The sequence below is a fragment of the Artemia sp. Qi Xiang Cuo genome, chromosome 12 (assembly GCF_049724085.1).
Source record: "Artemia sp. Qi Xiang Cuo chromosome 12, ASM4972408v1, whole genome shotgun sequence".
Taxonomy (NCBI): domain Eukaryota; kingdom Metazoa; phylum Arthropoda; class Branchiopoda; order Anostraca; family Artemiidae; genus Artemia; species Artemia sp. Qi Xiang Cuo.
In genome coordinates, this window is record NC_142805.1 from 37,344,633 (window position 1) to 37,363,850 (window position 19,218).

The window sequence follows — 19,218 nt, forward strand, 5'->3', positions numbered from 1 at the left end:
GTTGAATGCTAATACCCGAACGGTGACGATAGGTAATATGAGTAGGAAATGTGTTGCTTACAACATTAGCAAGGAGTTGTTCTCTATCATCAACGATTGTTTTTATGTTGGTTTTCTCTTTGAGTGCAATCAACTCTGGAAATCTCAATCTCACATATCCACCAACATAAGAGTTTATTTTTTCGGTATTCCAAAGAAATTTAATTCCTTACTTTCATGATAATGCATGCATACATTTCCAATAGTGCTACCACTTGTACTTGTTTAATAGTTTAAATACTTCTCCTTGTCGGCATTCAATGCCACAATAACATTGTCTTCTGAACACACTTTATTAAAATGCTCAATCTTCACTTTTTTTTAAAGATATGACTTATGTGTTTATCGTTCCACAGCGTAAAAATACTGTTTTGACGTACGCGATAAATTGATAGTTTAAATAACCGGATTTAGAGTACAAATTAGGAATTTTCTTCGTTTGTCTGAGCAAGCATGGAGTACAATTTCTAGAGTAATTAGTCCATTTTGTAATTTTAAGATACGTAATAAAAAATAAATAAAGTTGAATAATTTCGACGTTTAAAAAAAATAGATTGTTTTAATGAAAAAAATATTGAATTAGAACCATCAGTCCTCATCATTATGAGTATCCAAAACTGGACTTAAGTTTCAAATTTGAACTAGAGAATTGCATTTTCCATAATTTTCTTACAAAAAAACTAGAGTTGACGGTGAAAAACCCTTTTTAGCTCAGATTTTACTGACATAGTTTTATTTTTTGATCCAAACATAGACTTAAGTTTCACATTTGAACCAGAGGATTGTATTTTCCATGATTTTCTTACAAAAGACTAGAGTTAACAACTAGGTACTCTTAAGATCTCAGGTTATAACGGATATAGTTTTATTTTTCGATCCATACATGGACCTCAGCGTCACGTATGGGAATGGGCCTGGCTTCGTACGATATTTTCTTACGAAAAGCTCGATATCATGGTCAAAAACCCTAATCAGCTTAGAGTCTTCAGAAATGGACAATTTTTCGACCAAAAAATGAACTTTATTTTCACAAATGAGCCAACAAATTGTATTTTCCTTAATTTTTTACAAAAGACTAGACTTTACGGTCAAAAACCCTTATTAGCTCAGATTTTACGTAAATAGTTTTATTTTTCGATCCAAAAATGGACTTAAGTTTCAAATTTAAACCAGAGAATTGTATTTTCCATAATTTTCTTACAAGAAACTAGAGTTTACGGTCAAAAACCCTTATTAGCTCAGATTTTACAGACATTATTTTTTTCGATCCAAAACTGGACTTAAGTTTCACCAATGAGCCAACGAATTGTATTTTCCATAATTTTCTTTAAAAAAACTAGAGTTTACGGTCAAAAACCCTTATTAGTTCAGATTTTATGGAAATAGTTTTATTTTTTGATCAAAAATAGATTTAAGTTTCACATTTGAACCAGAGGATTGTATTTTCCATAATTTTCTTACAAAAGACTAGAGTTTACGGTCAAAAACCCTTATTAGCTCAGATTTTACGGACATAGTTTATTTTTCGATCCAAAACTGGACTTAAGTTTCACCTATGAGCCAACGAATTGTATTTTCCATAATTCTCTTACAAAAAACTAGAGTTTACGGTCAAAAACCCTTATTAGCTCAGATCAGATTAGCTTAGATCAGGAAATAGTTTTATTTTTCGATCCAAAATGGACTTAAGTTTCACATTTGAACCAGAGAATTGTATTTTCCATAGTTTTCTTACAAAAAACTAGAGTTTACGGTCAAAAACCCTTATTAGCTCAGATTTTACGGAAATAGTTTTATTTTTCGATCCAAAAATGGACTGAAGTTTCACATTTGTACCAGAGAACTGTATTTTCCATAATTTTCTTACAAAAACCTAGAGTTTACGGTCATAAACCCGTATTAGCTCAGATTTTAGGCTAGCAATTCGCCCCCCACTATCACACTATAACTGCGCTAAGACACCCCTCTTTCATCGCCCCATCTTTCCCAAACACTTTTCAGCCATTTCTAGTTAAAAACTTTATTTCAACTCATTCATTCGGGTTTTTTTCGCAAGCAATTCGCCCCCCACTAACACACCATGACTACGCTAAGACATCCTTCTGCCATCAACCCATCTCCCCACAAAACACTTTTCAGCCATTTCTCGTCAAAAAATTTATTTTCAAGTCATCCACTCGGGTTTTTTGTCAGTAATACGCCCTCAAACTTTCACGCTATAACTACTCTATGACAGCCGGCTGCCATCGCACTATCTCCCCCCAAAAATATTTTTTCAGAGATTTCTAGTTAAAAATGTTATTTCAACTCATTCATTTGGGTTTTTCGCTAGCAATTTGCCCCCTCCCCCCACTATCACACTATAACTACGCTAAGACACCCCTCTGTCATCGACTCATCTCCCACAAAACACTTCTCAGCCATTTCTCGTTAAAAATTTTATTTTCAAGTCATCCACTCGGGTTTTTTTCGTAAGCAATACACCCCCAAAGTATCAAACTATAACTGCTCTATGACAGCCGGCTGCCATCACACAATCTTCCCCCAAAAAATATTTTTTCAGAGATTTCTGGTTAAACATGTTATTTCAACTAATTCATTTGGGTTTTTCGCTAGCAATTCGCCCCCCCCCCCCATTATCACACTATAACTACGCTAAGACATCCTTTTGCGATCAACCCATCTCCCCCAAAATACTTTTCAGCCTTTTCTAGTTAAAAATTTTATTTTCAAGTCAGCCACTCGGGTTTTTTTGTACGCAATACAGCCCCACACTATCCCACTATAACTCCTCTATGACAGCCGTCTGCCATCGCACTATATCCCCCCCCCCCAAATATTTTTTCAGAGATTTCTTGTTAAAATTTTTATTTATACTCATTCATTTGGGTTTTTCGCTAGCAATTCGCCCCCTACTATCACACTATAACTACGCTAAGACACCCCTCTGTCATCGCCCCATCTCCCCCAAATACTTTTCAGCCATTTCTAGTTAAAAATTTTATTTCAACTCATTCATTCGGGTTTTTTCGCAAGCAATTTGACCCACACAATAACACTATAACTACGCTGAGACATCATTTTGCCGTCAACCCATCCCCCCCAAAGCACTTTTCAGCCACTTCTTGTTAAAAATTTTATTTTCAAGTCAGCCACTCGGGTTTTTTTTATTAGCAATACGCCCCCAAACTATTACACTATAACTGCTCTATGACAGCTGGCTGCCACGGCACTATCTCCCTCCAAAAATATTTTTTCAGAGATTTCTAGTTAAAAATGTTATTTCAACTATTCATTTGGGATTTTCGCTAGCAATTGGCCCCCACTATCACACTATAACTACGCTAAGACACCTCTCTGTCATCGACCCACCTCCCCCAAAACACTTCAGCCATTTCTTGTTAAAAATTTTATTTCAACTCATTCATTTGGGTTTTTCGCTAGCAATTCGCCCCCCCAATATCACACTATAACTACGCTAAAACACCCCTCTGTCATCGACCCATCTCCCCCAAAAACTTTTCAGCCATTTCTAGTTAAAATTTTTATTTCAACTCATTCATTTGGGTTTTTCGCTAGTAATTCGCCCCCCCCCCCCCACTATCACACTATAACTACGCTAAGACCTCCTTCTGCCATCAACCCATCTCCCCCAAAACACTTTTCAGCCATTTCTCGTTAAAATTTTTATTTTCAAGTCATCCACTCGGATTTTAGTAAGCAATACGCCCCAAAACTATCACATTATAACTACTCTATGGCAGCCGGCTGCCATTGCACTATCTCCCCCCAAAAATATTTTTTCAGAGATTTCTAGTTAAAAATGTTATTTCAACTCATTCATTTGGGTTTTTCGCTAGCACTTCTCCCCCTCCCCACTATCACGCTATAACTACGCTAAGACATCCTTCTGCCATCAAGCCATCTCCCCCAAAACACTTCTCAGCCATTTCTAGTTAAAAATTTTATTTTCAAGTCATCCACTCGGGTTTTTTTTGTAAGCAATACACCCCCAAAGTATCACACTATAGCTAAAACACTAAAACACACTAAAAACACTAAAACACCATTTTTGTTTCGTCTATGTACGTCTTTGGATAAAAGTGAAATTCAGAAGCTTGAGCAAGTGCTCATACGTAAGTACATTTCGAGTTCATTCGCAAGATGTTTGATTCTGGTGAGTGACAGTCATTATGACAGACTCTAATTATTTCTTAAACTAATTGAGATGCGTCCAGTTATTTTAACTGCCATGCTTCAAAAATCCGAAGAAGTTTGTGTAGAATTTTGCCTCTTTGGCCCCTTAATCTTGGGATATATAGCCCCTCCTCTTTTAGCCCTACTCTGAGTTTGTGCAGGGACTCTAAAGAGTCAAGGCAGATTGGATCATACCGAGCAGCTGTTTGGAAAAAAATGGTTTAATATAAAAAGCTACCGATAAGTTTTCAATTCTAAAGAAAAATACAGGATCAATAATTTTATTATTAAAAAAAAAAAAGAAAACCTGCAAAAATTTTGTGACTAGCTTTGTATGTACAGCGTTTAATAAACATTGATGGACCGGCACTTTGTGATATATTTTTCTGTTTACTTGTTTAAATATTTTCTTGTTTAGATGTTCCTGGATGTTTCTAATCAAATAGAGATAATGTATAGAAATTACTTTGAAAAACAAAGTTGTTCTTTTTAAGCTTAGGATCAAACTTAAAAATATACAGGTATTGCTCAAAGTCAAGGTAAAATGTCAGATCTAAAAGTTTTTTTGTGTTATGATACATTTAATGTTTTTTAAATGTAAAATACATTTGTTTTTTTTTGTGTGTTATGATACATTTAATAGTTTATAAAAGAAAGAACACAAATATTCAAAATCAGTATAATTTCTCAAAAGCTACGTTTTACTGTAAAATAAAATAAAAAAACTCTTAAAATCAAGTCAAATTAACTGTCAAAATGAAATATTTACAATTACGGAAAGGACTATGCCGAAGACAAAATCAAAAATGAAATAGAGCATAAATAAATATCACATTTTGGTAAAATAAAAGACACCAAAGAAAAAAAAATGACACATGATTATTGTGACCATACACCAACAACTAAAATAAGGGATGGAGGAGTTCATTTTGGTGCAGGACATAGATCAAGAATTATTAATGCGCTCCAGAATATTAATGCAAGAATTAATAATGCTCCTTCCTTTCGTTTGAAAAAAACTGGGTTTTTTATTTAATTTCTTATCGATTTTCAAATTATACCGGGAAGTTGCCCTTCCATGAGAAATTTTGAAAATCTAAATCCCCTGCCCCCCGAAAATGTACTCCCCAAGGAAAATACTACCCATGAAAGATCCCGCCCTCAAAGAAAATTTCTGTGTATTTACCAATCTCAAATACTATGTTAAACAAGGGGCAAATTGGATAACTTACAGCCCTTCCTCCATGGGATCTGGCGGTGGGGGGTCATGTCATCCCCAGAGGCAAGGTTATCAGACCTTTTAACTATGCTGAACCAAATGGCTATCTCAAAATTTTGATGGGATGTGTTTTGACAAAGGGGTGTGGAAGGTGGGCTAGTTGTCTTCTAATCTTTTAGTTCACTTATAAAGGGCAGTAGAACTGTTAATTCCCGTTAGAATGAGCCCTCCCCTGATATTCCAGGACCGTTGGTTACATACAATCATTACTGAAAAAGAAATGCATCCATGATCTTTCTTTTGGCAAAAACAATATAAAATTCCTGATTTTTTTTAGATAGGAGCTCGAAATCTCTACTGTAGGGTTCGCTGGTAACCTGTTTCTTATGATGTGATTTTTATTAAGATTGCTCGACTTTTTGGGGGGTGTTTCGCCTTTTTCAAAAATCAGGCCAATTTTCTCAAACTCGTTGCTTTTGATTGGTAACGTTAAACTTTGTGGATTATATATATTGGGAATCAGCATAAAAAGCTAATTCTTTGATATCCCAATTACTGTCAAAATTTTATTTTTCACAGTTTCAGTTTTTAGGTTGCTTTCTAGCGTCATGATTATCTTTCCTTCTTTTTTTAGCTGCCAGTCGCTGATCCTTTCCTCGAAAAATTTGATCTTGGTGATTTAGGTGAGTTCCGTAATTATTTACTCTAATATTCGTTGTAAAAAATTGTCACGTATCGCTTCTTGTTGTGGATTCATTTAGAATTGGTGATTGTTGTCCATATCCGAGTGCTATAGCGAAAACGAAACTACTTAAAGGAAGCGGTACCAAGCAAGTTTTTTTCAAAAGTGATAGGCGCACAACTAAATTGACTTGATCACTTTTTAGGAAGGAGAGAAAATTGTCACCTATTTGTTCCAATTTTTTCCTCGCTCAGAGGAAAATTAGAAATTCTGGCCCGAAAATACCTATGGGAAATGAACAAGGTTCGTGTACAACAATGGGGATGGATGCATCGGTATCGGATACATGGATGCACTGTCGGAGGCATGTTTCTCTACAAACCTTGGAACTACAGTGGGCGTGTCTTCGCAAAACATTGAATACTCCCTCGTCATTATTCATGCTGCTCCGATTGTAGTTACTTTTTGGGATTCGATCTTAAAAAGGGTGACAAAATATAGTCAGTTTACTTTATATACAAAATTCAAATAAACAAAATTTATTAAGTTTAAAGCAACGTGTCACATGTTACTTGCATAAACAGCCTAATTTCAGTCAAAGAGGGAGACTACTCCAAAAAGAAGTTTCATCTTGATGAAAATTCCAAGGTCAAATTCAACAGGTCTGAGGACCCAAGAAGAATTTTCAGTCCTCTTAATCGATAATCGTAGAATGTCAGAAAATTCGAACAGGAATTTAAAAGTTGTTCTGCATTGTTGAAGTAACAAAAAGAAATTTGGCACAAGAAGGGTCAAAAGATAGACAGATAGACAGTCAGTTTAAAATTGTTTAAAATTATTTCACGCTTTCTGGGGACATGCTGGATTGCGATGATTTGTCTCTCAACATGTATGCAGTCCACACAAAGTGGACAGTTATTATATGACATCATATTTGTACAATCCTAAAAAGGGTTTATCCCAGATTTGCCACTCAATTACTCTTACTATCTGTCTTGGCTTTTTCTACAATTAGCCATGACTTAATTTAGTCTTGCCGTTTTATAACGCATTCCCTGCAAAGTAGTTGTTTCGAGAAACAACTTTCAAGGTTTCGAGTTTGCAAAAAAAGTGATTCTACAGATTTTTTTTTTTTTGCTCCACTAAAGGTATCAAATAGCATAAATAATAAGCATAACAAAACTATCCTAGCTTAGAGTTTTCCAATTCGTGAACGATCAGCATTGTGGAGGGTACTAATTCACAACTGGGGCTCTTGAGAAGGAAACATCTTAAGAACATTTTTACTTAATAATGCACAGAAATTTGTTTAGCTCATTTTGAAGCTGCTTCTGCTATACTTTACACCCAATGTCCGTCTAATTTGCAAATATATAGCCAAAATTATATATTTCCAAATAAATTTTGCCATGCATCACTCTTGTTTCAACCCATGTAGGCCTACCCGTAGATTGAATCAACGCGGCCACGGAGACGGAAAAACAGATGGGAAATATAGTCAATTGCTTGTGCTATATTTTTCGACATTGGGAGCGGGGATGGCGGTTTAAGTATAGTGATAGCGGCTTCAAAATGTTTTAACTACAACTTGTCTTTATAGTATGATGTACGAATTGCTTCCTTAACACATTTCCTTCTCCAGATCGCCAGTTATGCATAAATACCCAAAGGAAGGGGGGAAAGTCGACATAGGTACTTGAAATATCTCCTCATGCCCACTTTGGGCCTTGGATATATTCAGGAAACTTTTATTTGCTAGCTCAACAACTTTCGGAGCTAGTGGAAAGCGCTAAATTAGATTTTGTCAAGTTCTCCAGTGACACCACTCTTTTAGGACTACTAAACTCAAAGATACGCCCTTTAGTTTTTGGCATAATGATATGTTGCTGGTGGTGGGTTTTGTTTTACGGAACATTTTATGTCATTTCAACTAAAACGCTTAGATTCCACAATTTTGATTTTTTGTCAACATATGCATATTGCCAAATGAAAAAGAAAGGAGAATGACATTTGCTCAACTACACAATTCCCTTAGATTTTTCTTGTTTTCATGAACAAAATAACCTATATAACGTATTGAGATTCAATGTTAAGAAGACAGTTAGGCGTAGCCAGATGAGTTAGCGCGTGAGCAATTTGAATGTTTAACCGTTCAATCCTTAGTCTAGTCAATTTTTACATCGATGCGTTATCGTGTAATACTTACTTGCATCATATTGTGGTCGGTATAGACAAATAACGCTATATAAAAATCTGCTTGTAGAATATCCTGGTCAGCAATTGATCATGATACGCAAGTAGCTGACATTTTTATGCATGATTGCATTTTCTTGGTTTGGGGAACTGATGTTTTTATATTTTTGTTATTCTTTTGTTTGCAAGAATTTTGTTAGCTGTCTCACTCGTCCATCCGTGATAGTAAAATGATTGATGCTCTCTTTGGCATTAAGAGACCTGGGTTCGATTCCCGCTGCCGCAAGGTTGGGCTACAGCAACTGAAACGTCGGTTCGATGCCCTTCTAAAACAGACCCAGCAACTGAAACGTCGATTTGATGACCTATACGCCATCAATGACTGAGGAGGATCTCTATCCTCTTAACCTCTTAGGCTGTAAATACGCATTATTTTTTGCGGGGAGGGTCTATTAATAGAAAAGTGTTCTTTTTGTTCATATGTCGATATTTTTCACGGGTAAGCATATTGCTCTAGGCTTGGGTCTGTTAGTGGGGGGGGGGGTCAAATATTACAGCAAAGTTAAAGCAAAAACAATTGGTCCCTTGAATCGGTCACATGCTTAAAATGAATTTAATTATGCCTAATAAATGCTTTTGGGGCAGAAATGGTAACATTGTTAACTACCTTAATTCAAATTTTTACCTGACAAAATGTTTCATTTTATTTTAATTAGAGTTAGTTCCCAAACAGATAGATTGTGAGATTCAAAGTGTGTTGAGCGACAAACTTTAAATCTTAGCTGAAGAGTCACTATGGCGTGGAACTTAGTTTATGAGACTTAGGTAGTTACATGAATTGTGTTTCACATAAAAACAGTAAAATAAAACTAGAATAAAATGTGCTCATAAATTGTTTTTGTCCTTTATATTTCCCTCCAACGTACTTGTTTCCCGCCGTTATTTTTTCCTCTTCCAGTTTAAAAAATCTGCATAAAATCCAATCAATCAATCATTTTATTTATATTAAAAGGATCTGGGTAAAAATTCTGGCTGTAATATTGTGGATTCTGATTCAAGGGAAACATTCTGTTATGTTTGGCAAAATTCTTCTCTGAAGTACTCAGAACATCACAATATAAATATTGTTTGCTTCTGGACCCGTCTATTCATACCCGATAACCGCGATTTTTAAATGTTTTTTTTTCTTTTGATCTCTTAAAAACTAAAAACAGGGCAATATCATATTTTCAAAAGTGTTGTCACGTTAAACCGTAAAAATAAAAAACAAAACTAGTTAGCTAAATTTGACAGTGCTTTTCATCCGTAAAAATTTAAAGAATTAACCTTTGTTTTGATTCCCAAAGACAACTACACCTTTAAAAGCAAGCTATACCTTCTTTTATGAGATATGAGATATACATTTATTAAAAAAGAAAACAAACACTATTCGCCTTTCGCCTGCCAAGAAAGACAATAAGCTTGAAAGGGCAAGCGATCTTATGCTTGGTACCATATGTTTCTAGCTTATATTTTGATGGTTTTCAACCGACGTAGCTGTTTTTAACTTTGGTACCTGCTACTGTCAAAAACTGCATATGGAAGTCTTTTTCGTTCAAAATCCCTTTTTTGTAATTTTTATAAGATAATTATGGTTGCGTCACAAGCCATAGAGACTTTTGTGGCGCCAGAGGTATGAATTGTGTTTCTTTTGTATATTTTAGCTATAAATTGATTAATTGATTGTAATTTTTCACTTAATTAATTCAGGCCATCAGATTTAATTTCGCTGTCCTTAGTACACTAAGTGATCCTTGTCAATATATTATTATTCTTGGCATCTGGTTTGCTTTAACGTCTATTAGAAAATGAGCTGAAGCAATTCCAAATGCCGTTTTTTATCTGAGATTTATAAATCACTTCAAACCAACACGCTCATCGATTGATTCAGTCCTTTTTTGTATTTTTTTGTTTTTTATTGAACTTTCTTGGAAGTTCCTTCTTTTTGAAATGTGGAGCTAATTGGAGATTTGAAAGTTTTGATGTTTGTGTTGCATTGAAAGAAACTTTCCTCGAGCAAGCAACTGCCCATTAGTTTCAGTATAAAAAAAAACATGAATAAAAACTCGAAATGTGTTGCAACAAATCTAGATGACTAGTTCCTTCGTTGTAAACACTGATAGAGAATCCATGACTGGTAATATATCTTAAAGTTGGCAATCTTTTTTTATTGGTTTCCTGTAAATACCATCAGAGAACGGCTATGCTAATAGGTTAAGCTTATTTTTATTTTTTTTCAAACTTTTTTTTTCATTTTTCGTCCAATTAATGTTTCAGACAGTTAAATAAAAATTTCATTACTTAATACTTTTGTTTCCATGAGCTAGCAGAAATCTGTTAGTATCTTAACTGACCAGGGAAAAGACGATGGGAAATTTTTGTTTAAACTTGTACCATTCATCGCAACATGTTTAAATTATCGCAACTCAAAAAGCAGCTTATCACAGACAAAATAAAAATGAAATAGCAATGTATAATAAAACCGTTCTTGTTATCATTAGTGTTGCGAAGAAAAATAGGATACTTACGTGTTGTAGCGACCACACTTTATTCTTGATCTGCAATGAAACTGATTGTCTTTGTCCTCTCGGAGATAATCAGCTTAGTCTGAGTGAGATACGGTAACTATGCAGGTATATTTTAATTAATTATTTAGTATATAGAGGTGGCAAGGTTAGGTATATAATATGATGCGTTCTGGGTGGCTTGTTTTCCATAATTATCTGTTGTATTTTCCATAATTTTGTTACTAAAGTATTATATTTTCATCATATTTTGGTATATTTCATTAGGATAAACCTAACTTCACTTCTTTAGTTTGGTTGCTATAACATGTAAGTACCAAAAATAGCTTTTCTGCTCTTTCTGAAACTTGAATCCTGTCGTATAACGTTTTTTTAATTATTGCACGAAAAAGGTGGCTTTTAGCAGTAAAATTAAAAACGAAACATCAAGTTACAAGAAAAAAATTTCTTCAACAAACAGCTGGTTATCAGCCTACTTTCGTAAAAATAAAAATAGCATTAAAATTAAAATATTTTTCTAGTTTTCCTGCTCCCTTGCAAATTAATCATGTAACTTAACATCCTTTGAATCATTGGAACTGAAACGATGGTTAGTAAGAGCAAAAATATAAATGAAACCTCAAATATGTTCACGCTTTGATGACTTCAGAAACCCAATCTCATGTCAAAACTTAAAATGCATTTCTCAGAAAAAAAAAGAAAAACGTCACTCGACGTTGTTAAAAATTTGGCAATTAATTCGTCTAGTAAATAATCTGGGAAAAGCAGCCGCTTAAACAAGAAATCGAAGCTAGGAACAGTTTCTAAGTTTACACTTGACATGCTCGGTCTCTGACTAGAACAAGTTCCAGTCCTTTCCTTTTAGTCCTGAATGTCCTCTAAAAAAGCAGTGTCTATATCCGTTTATTCATTATAATAAATATGCTGATTAAAGTTCTTAAAAACTTGATTTTATTTAATTTTTCCTCGAGATTCTCAATTGAAATGAAATGAAATTTTTGTGACTTTTCTCAGATTATTTATTTGTGGCCAGTGATATCTTAGACCATTTTGCAATTTTATCTTGGATTTGCTTAAAAAATTTGAGTTTAGTCAAGGGTCCAGAAATTCTTTCATAACCCATATCTGATACAAACATCCCGAACCAATTGTTTTGACTGAAGGATGTCACTTATAATCTCTGTGGTTTTTCAAATAAATTTGGAATAGTTCAATTCGCTCAAAAATGTCTTGTGACTCCTTATATTTGTATGACCCTCCTCCTGCTGACTTGTGTTTGGTGTATAGTTCAACATTTGTTCGAATAAAGAACGATGAAGATGATGAATTTCATTCCATTGATAAAATAAGGGAATTTGAACATGTTGATGCAACATGGAAAGATGTTTTGGCAGAATATTTGAGAAGAGGTAGGCCTTTACTTGTAAATTAAAGATAATAGCTTTAATTTCTGTTGTAATTTTGTATTCTTTCGTCAACCTGGTTTCGTATTTTCGAGAAATTACTTCAAGAGAAAGGAGTAGATTTTTCAATTCTTGTTAAATATCGTCCTTGTATACTTTTTGTGGAATAACGTCCTGCTCGCCTCACCGATTTACCTTTTTCCCACTAAGCCGAAAGACATTTGAGAACTAAGGTTCCATTGCGACTGAACCACCGTGTAACTGAACCCCCGTGCAACTGAACCCTCGTATAACTGAACTCTCAAGTAACTCTAACACCGGACTTATGCCTACATTGGGTAAAACACAAGTTAGAATCTTTACTTATTCAACCTTGTTGGAATTGTTTGCTTATTAAAGTAATTACATAAAAGATAATCAATATGGTAAATAAGAAAGCACTGTCTTATTGTCACAAAAACAAAGAAAATCAGACGTCAAAAGTTCTTACAACCAGACCTGTCGCTCCTTTTTTATGTCTGTTACCGGGGTTTCCTTTCGCCCTGTCACTGTCTATGTGTAAGCAATGGACAAATTGCAAAACTTGAAAAGGTACTTGAACATCTGCAATGGGGTTCTCTGATTGTTTTTTTGCTAGGGAGAGAGGTAGATACCTCAAAGAGTGTATTTTAATGCCAAAACATCTCAACTCTCATTGAGTCTTGGGATAAATACAGAATTAGCTCTAGGGGAGAGACAAGAGGAGGATGGAGGTAGAGATTAGTTAGAATTCCCAGGTAGTTCTAGTCTTTTTTATGATTCGAAAGTGATTTGATACCAATCAGCCGCAAGGGGTATTTTTCGGGGGAAGATTTTTCACGGGGAGGTATTTTCCAGGGAAGGGGGGGTATTTTTCACGAGGTGGTATTTCCCGGAGGTATTTTCCACAGGTGTTTTTTTCGGGGGGGGGGGTTCCTCCAATTACTTTTCACTTTTAAAAAGGGCGCTAAAACTTTCAATTTCCAATTGAACAATAAAACGTGATTAATAAACGTGATTAACAAAAAAAAAAAAAAACACAGTCCACGGAGCAAGGGCTGTAGGTTATTACCAGCTACCCATTGTTAAAATTTAAGGATTTTATAGAAGGGATGGTCATACAAACTTTGGAGAAGGCTCATTCGATTGGAAATTGAAATTTCAAGTTCAATTTTAAAAAATCAAAGGTAATCAGAGGAGAATCAGCCTCTCCCTCTTAATCGCCATTTTCCCCCAAATGGATCCGATCAAAATTAAAAAAAAATGTTTTTTTTTTCAAAATAGTATAAAGGTGAAATAACTATGCCTCTGGGATTAACAACCCCACTAGCAGTTCCTGGAGCAAGGGCGGTAATTTAAGCTAGTTACTCAATGTTAACAAATAAGGTTTTTATGGAAAATACTTTTGTATGCACTTGGTACATACAAATTATTGCTAATTCGATTGGAAATAAAATGTTCCAGCGCACTTTTTAAGAGTTAAAAGTGATCGAAGGGCCTCCTCCTCCGCCTTCTTTTTTCCCAAATACATCCGATCGATAATTTTGAGATGACCTTTTTATTTAAAACAGATCAAAGGTTAAGCAACTATGCCTCCAAGGTTCACAGCCCCCAGCCCCTGGTGCAAGGGCTGTAAGTTATGCAAGTTGCCTATTGTTAACATACAAGGTGTTTTTTATCAATAAGAGAGGACATGTTTGATCCTATAAGTAAATAAATAAAAAAGCATACCTGAGGGTATGAAGTTTAAACTTTCTGGGCATGTTGAAGTAATGTTGAAAAAAGGCTGGAGTGCAAACAGGCCCCCCCCCCCCCCCCCCCCATATCCTTTTTAACTGCGATCTCTTCAAAGACATCGGATCAAAATTCGTTATCTAGATTGACAGAGGTAAACACGTGTATTTATCACTTAACGTCGAGAAAGGTCTGATTTATCTGAAAAAAGAGAAATAAAATCAGCTCTAATGGTTTGTGATATCGGATCTTCTTTTTTTTTTGCAAAAATGAAATAAAGATTTTTTATGAATGATTTTGGCAGCCACTTATATCATGACTTTAAGAAACAAACAATTGCAACAAGGTTGAACATGTAACAATTCTAATTTTTCCCAACTATATTGCCTCATGTTTTTAGAATACTGAAAAACTGAGTTCAGTGGTTCAGTTGCACGACTGTTCAGTTACATGAGGTTCAGTTGCAAGGTGGTTCAGTTGCACGGGGGTTCAGTTAAATGGGGTTGAGTTGCACGGGGGTATAATTGTACGAGGGTTTAGTTAAATGCGGTTCAGTTGCCTGGTGGTTCAGTTATACGAGGGTTCAGTTGCACAGGGGTTCAGTTGAACGGTTGTTCAGGTACAGGGGTTCAGTTGCTTGTGGTTCAGTTGCACGCACACCGAGAACTATCATTCTGTTGATAAAATAAAGGCCTATTCACAATGAGATTTTACCAATGGTAAGATTTAGCGAACTCTAATTTCAGCCAACAGGATTTTTCATAGAATTTTTTGATTGGCGGAAAATTCAATGAAAAATTCCGATTAACTCAAAATCAGCGCTAGCTAAATCTCTGTATTGGTAAAATATATGTGAATGGGCCTTAAAGGAGTTAGAACGCATTTATGCAACATGGAAAGATGTTTTGTCGAATTTTTGGAAAGAGGTAGGTTTATAATGTCAATTTAATTAAAAAAACTTTTTCCACAAAACAAGTTTTTCAAAGAAAAGTAAAGAACTCCATTAAACAAAAAATTAGTAAAAATAAAATCAAATAATCTACCAAACGTGAAACTACCTCAAATCAACATCGATAAATAAATGAAACCCAAAACGAACAGAAACTACTATAAATAACCGAGTCAAACTCAAAACAAGCAGAAATTAACATAAGTTGGGCGCAGAACAAATAATATGTTCGTTTTGAGTTTGACTCGGTTATTTATTGTAATTTCTATTCGTTTGGGGTTTCATTTATTTATCGATGCTGATGTGTGGTAGTTTCACGCTTGGTAGATTATTTGATTTTATTTTTGCTTATTTTTTGTTTAATGGAGTTCTTTATTTTTCTTTGAAAAATATATTTTGTGGAAAATTTTTTTCTAATTAATTTCTGTTCGTTTTATATTGACATAGTCTTTTCAGGGAAAAAGAAAATAATACTTTAAATCTTTTCGTTTTTTAAGACTTTATAGTTTGGCCTGCTATTTGTATGCTGGAGAAAAATTTTCAGCAATTTTTAACAACATACACCCTTTTAAAAATCTGGACACAAATAGTACTGTTTAATTTAGTTTCATACCTCCTCTAGTTGACCTGAAATGGAAAACGTGATACCATTCAGAGAAAAAACTGTTTACCTTCTTTGATAGCTTGGATACACTTACGCTATTTTGATTTTGTTAAATTTGAAGTGCAGAAGTAGCCCCGAAAGTTTGAACATAATACCCTGAGTCGTTCTTGGGATACTGCTGAGATGCCTTATTGGGAATTAGCATTATCACAGTGCATTTTGATTTAATCTTAAGGCAACATTTAGTTTTTTTACCATAATGGGCAAATGGGAGGGTGGGAGTGGAAGGGGGATTAGTTACCCTCCAATCACTTTCGACTTTTAAAACGGGCATCAGCCCTTTCTATTTTCAATCGAATGAGCCCTTTTCCAAGTTCCCACGACAATTCCTTCGATACGAAGTGTCCGGGTCTAAACAACAAAAAATATCACTAATCACTTTCGTCCATTAAAAAGGGTACTAGCCCTTTGAATTTCAAATCGAATGAGTCTTTTTTCAAGTTTCTACGATAAAGATTTCAATAAAAACCTTATATGCCCTCAGGGCATAACTTATAAACCTTGCCCTGAAGACTGTGGGGGGAGTGTCCTGCTCAAAGGTATAATTTCCTGAACTTTGAACTACGTGGAACAAAATGGCTATCTCAAAATCTTTATTGGATGTGTTTGGAAAAATGGTGGGCATGAGAGGGGCGTTAGTTGCTCTCCAATCACTTTCAATTATTAAAAAAGGCACTAGCCCTTTCAATTTCCAGTTAAATGAGTCCTTTTGAAGTTTATACGCTTTAAATAAAAACCTTATACGCCCCCAGGGCATAACTTACAACCCTTGCCCTGAGGGCTGTGGGGGGGGGGTTGTCATCCTCAAAGGCCTGATTTCCAGAACTTAAAACTACGTTGAATAAAATAGCTATCTCAAAGTTTTGATTAGATGCGTTTGGGGAAAAGGTGGGTGTGAGAGGCGGGTTAATTGCCCTCTTATCACTTTCGACTATTAAAAAGGGCACAAGCCCTTTGAATTTCCAATCGAATGGGCCTTTTTTAAAGTTTCTATGACAACGCCTATAAAAAACCTTATATGCCCCAGGGCATAACTTACAACCCTTGCCCTAAGGGCTGTGGGGGACTGTCCTCAAGAACATAATTTCTATCTGGAAATCAACTACGCTGAACAAAATGGCTATCTAAAAATTTTGATTGGATTTGTTTCGGGAAATAATGGGCGTGGAAGGGCTGTTAGTCGCCTTCCAATCACTTTCGAATATTAAAAAGGGCACAAACCACTCCAATTTCCAATTGAATGAGCGCTTTTCGAAGTTTCTACGACAACTTCTTCGATACGAAGTGCCTGCTCTTAAGAAAAAAAAAAAAAAAAACATTGTGCCAACATTGTTCTTATTTGCCCCCAGGGTATAACTTAAAACCCTTGCCCTGAGAGTTGTGGGGGGAGTGTCCCCCTCTACTTAGTCCCCGTTTCTTGTCCCTGTTCTTTACTTAGGCAGCACGATCGCGCTGCCTATGATTCATAAAAACACTTTCTAAATAAACCTTATATGCCCCAAGGGTATAACTTACAACCCTTGCACTGAGGGCTCTGAGGGGGTTATCTTCCTAAAAGTTCTAATTTCCAGAACGTTCAACTACGTTGAACAAAATGGATATCTCAAAATTTTGATTGGATGTGTTGTGGGAAATGTTGGGCGTGAGAGGGGCGTTAGTCACTATCCAATCACTTTCAACTATTACAAAAGGCAATAGCCCTTTCAATTTCCAATTGATTGAGTCCTTTTAATGTTTCTGCGTCTGGGCTTTCATTAAAAACTTTATATTCCCCAGGGCACAAATAACAAACCTTGAAGTCAGAGCCCTGAGGGGGTTATCATCCTAAAAGATATAATTTAAAGAACTTTCTTCTATGTAGAACAAAATGTATATCTCAAAAATTTAAATTCGATGTGTTTCGGAAAATGGTGGGCATGAGAGGGGCGTTAGTTGCTATCCAATCACTTTCAACCATTAAAAAAGGCACTAGCAATTTCAATTTCCAATTGAATGAGCCCTTTTGAAGTTTCTACGACACCGCTTTCAATGAAAACTTTATATGCCCCCAGGGCAAAACTTGCAAACCTTGCCCTAAGGGCTGTGGGGGAGGGGTTGTCATCCTTAAAAGACCTAATTTCCAAAACTTTCAACTACGTTAGTAGTAAGCTATCTAGTACTTTCAACCATACAAGCATAAGGGTGTACGCACTTTCAACTATACATGGAATTGCACAAGAATATGCAGTACAGTTTGACGTGCACATTGTAAAAAGCGAGCAATACTTTACCTATAAAGTGAACAAACGCATTTTGGAAGTATAATTGTTTAGTTTTTTTTTTTACCGTAAACTAGAAATTGTCAAATTGTGTATTTAGGAATGATTTTGTAGGAAAAGCTGTCTATCACCCATGCATTATCCACTGTTCCAGGGATTGTTTTTGAAGATGAATCTGTTTTAACTGGTTTTGATACATTTATATAAATACACTGCACAACAATAAGTTTAGTTTAAGTAGGCGTACCCTCAAGGGTACACAGAAGCCTGTGAGGAGGTACTCGGGAAAGTATCAGTAATGGTGGAAGCAAATCTTGGCAAGGTTGCCACGGAGGTTACGTTCGTAATATACTCAGTTATTTTGTTATTCTGTTATTTTATCGCTTATTATGTATATTCTGAGTTTTTATGAAAATTGATGAAGATGACGAAGAAAATATAATTAATTTCATAAAAGTCTTATGGGTGGTTATTAGTACTACGTGGAAGGAAGGGCTAGTAGTAATGTATCTATATATTTCAATTACACATGGAATTATAAAAGACTATGCAGTACAGTTTCACGTGCACATTGTAAAAAGCGAGCAATCCTTTACCTATAAAGTGGTCAAACATGTTTTGAGAGTATAATTGTTTTTTTTTTTAATCGAAAACTAGAAATTGTCAAATTGCGTATTTAGGAATGATTTTGTAGGAATAGCTGTCTATCACCCATGCATTATCCACTGTTCCATTTCTTTGAAGTATGTGCTATCAAGAGTGGTTTATGATTTTTTTGGACAATTGCCTTTAGTCAAGAATAGTTTTTTATGAATGTGTCGGTAGATAGCATTTGCGAATTGGATCCTAGGAAGGTGGAGAAAAAAAAGGTTTAGCCTTTGCGAACTGGACTATACGAACGATATTAATTGAATAATAGGGAAAAACACAGCTAGATAACATTTGAGAATTGGTTTGTATGAAGGTGGAGCAAAAAAAGGGTATAACATTTGCGAATTGGTGATTATCAGTTAAGGTTACCCCTCGGGGTTGTTAACTCATAGCTTATTTATTATAAATTTGGAACAATGTGATTCAATGGAAATGGTTAACGATGATAAAATGGTCTTATGGCTTGACCTAGCTCTACTTCTTCGATGTGTTCTGTATAGTACACAAGTGGCGTTTGAACAGTGTTGTCAATTTAAAAAAGAGTTTAACATTATAGACTAAAAAGTTGATACTAAGAGAGATGTAGATGGCAAGAATTTTAATAACGGATAGCTTTACTTCTTCGATGTATTCTGTATAATACACAA

General features: G+C 35.2%; 1 protein-coding gene across 7 annotated transcripts in view; it reads left to right on the forward strand.

Moving 5' to 3' along the window:
• SNF4Agamma (SNF4/AMP-activated protein kinase gamma subunit) overlaps positions 1-19,218 on the forward strand; it is a 273,674-nt gene that overhangs the window by 195,344 nt on the left and 59,112 nt on the right. For all 7 annotated transcript variants that reach the window (XM_089098083.1, XM_089098084.1, XM_089098085.1 and 4 more), the window contains one exon: positions 6,090-6,138. In XM_089098083.1, coding sequence (XP_088954209.1) covers positions 6,090-6,138 — 49 coding nt within the window. The remainder of the gene's footprint in view (positions 1-6,089; positions 6,139-19,218) is intronic.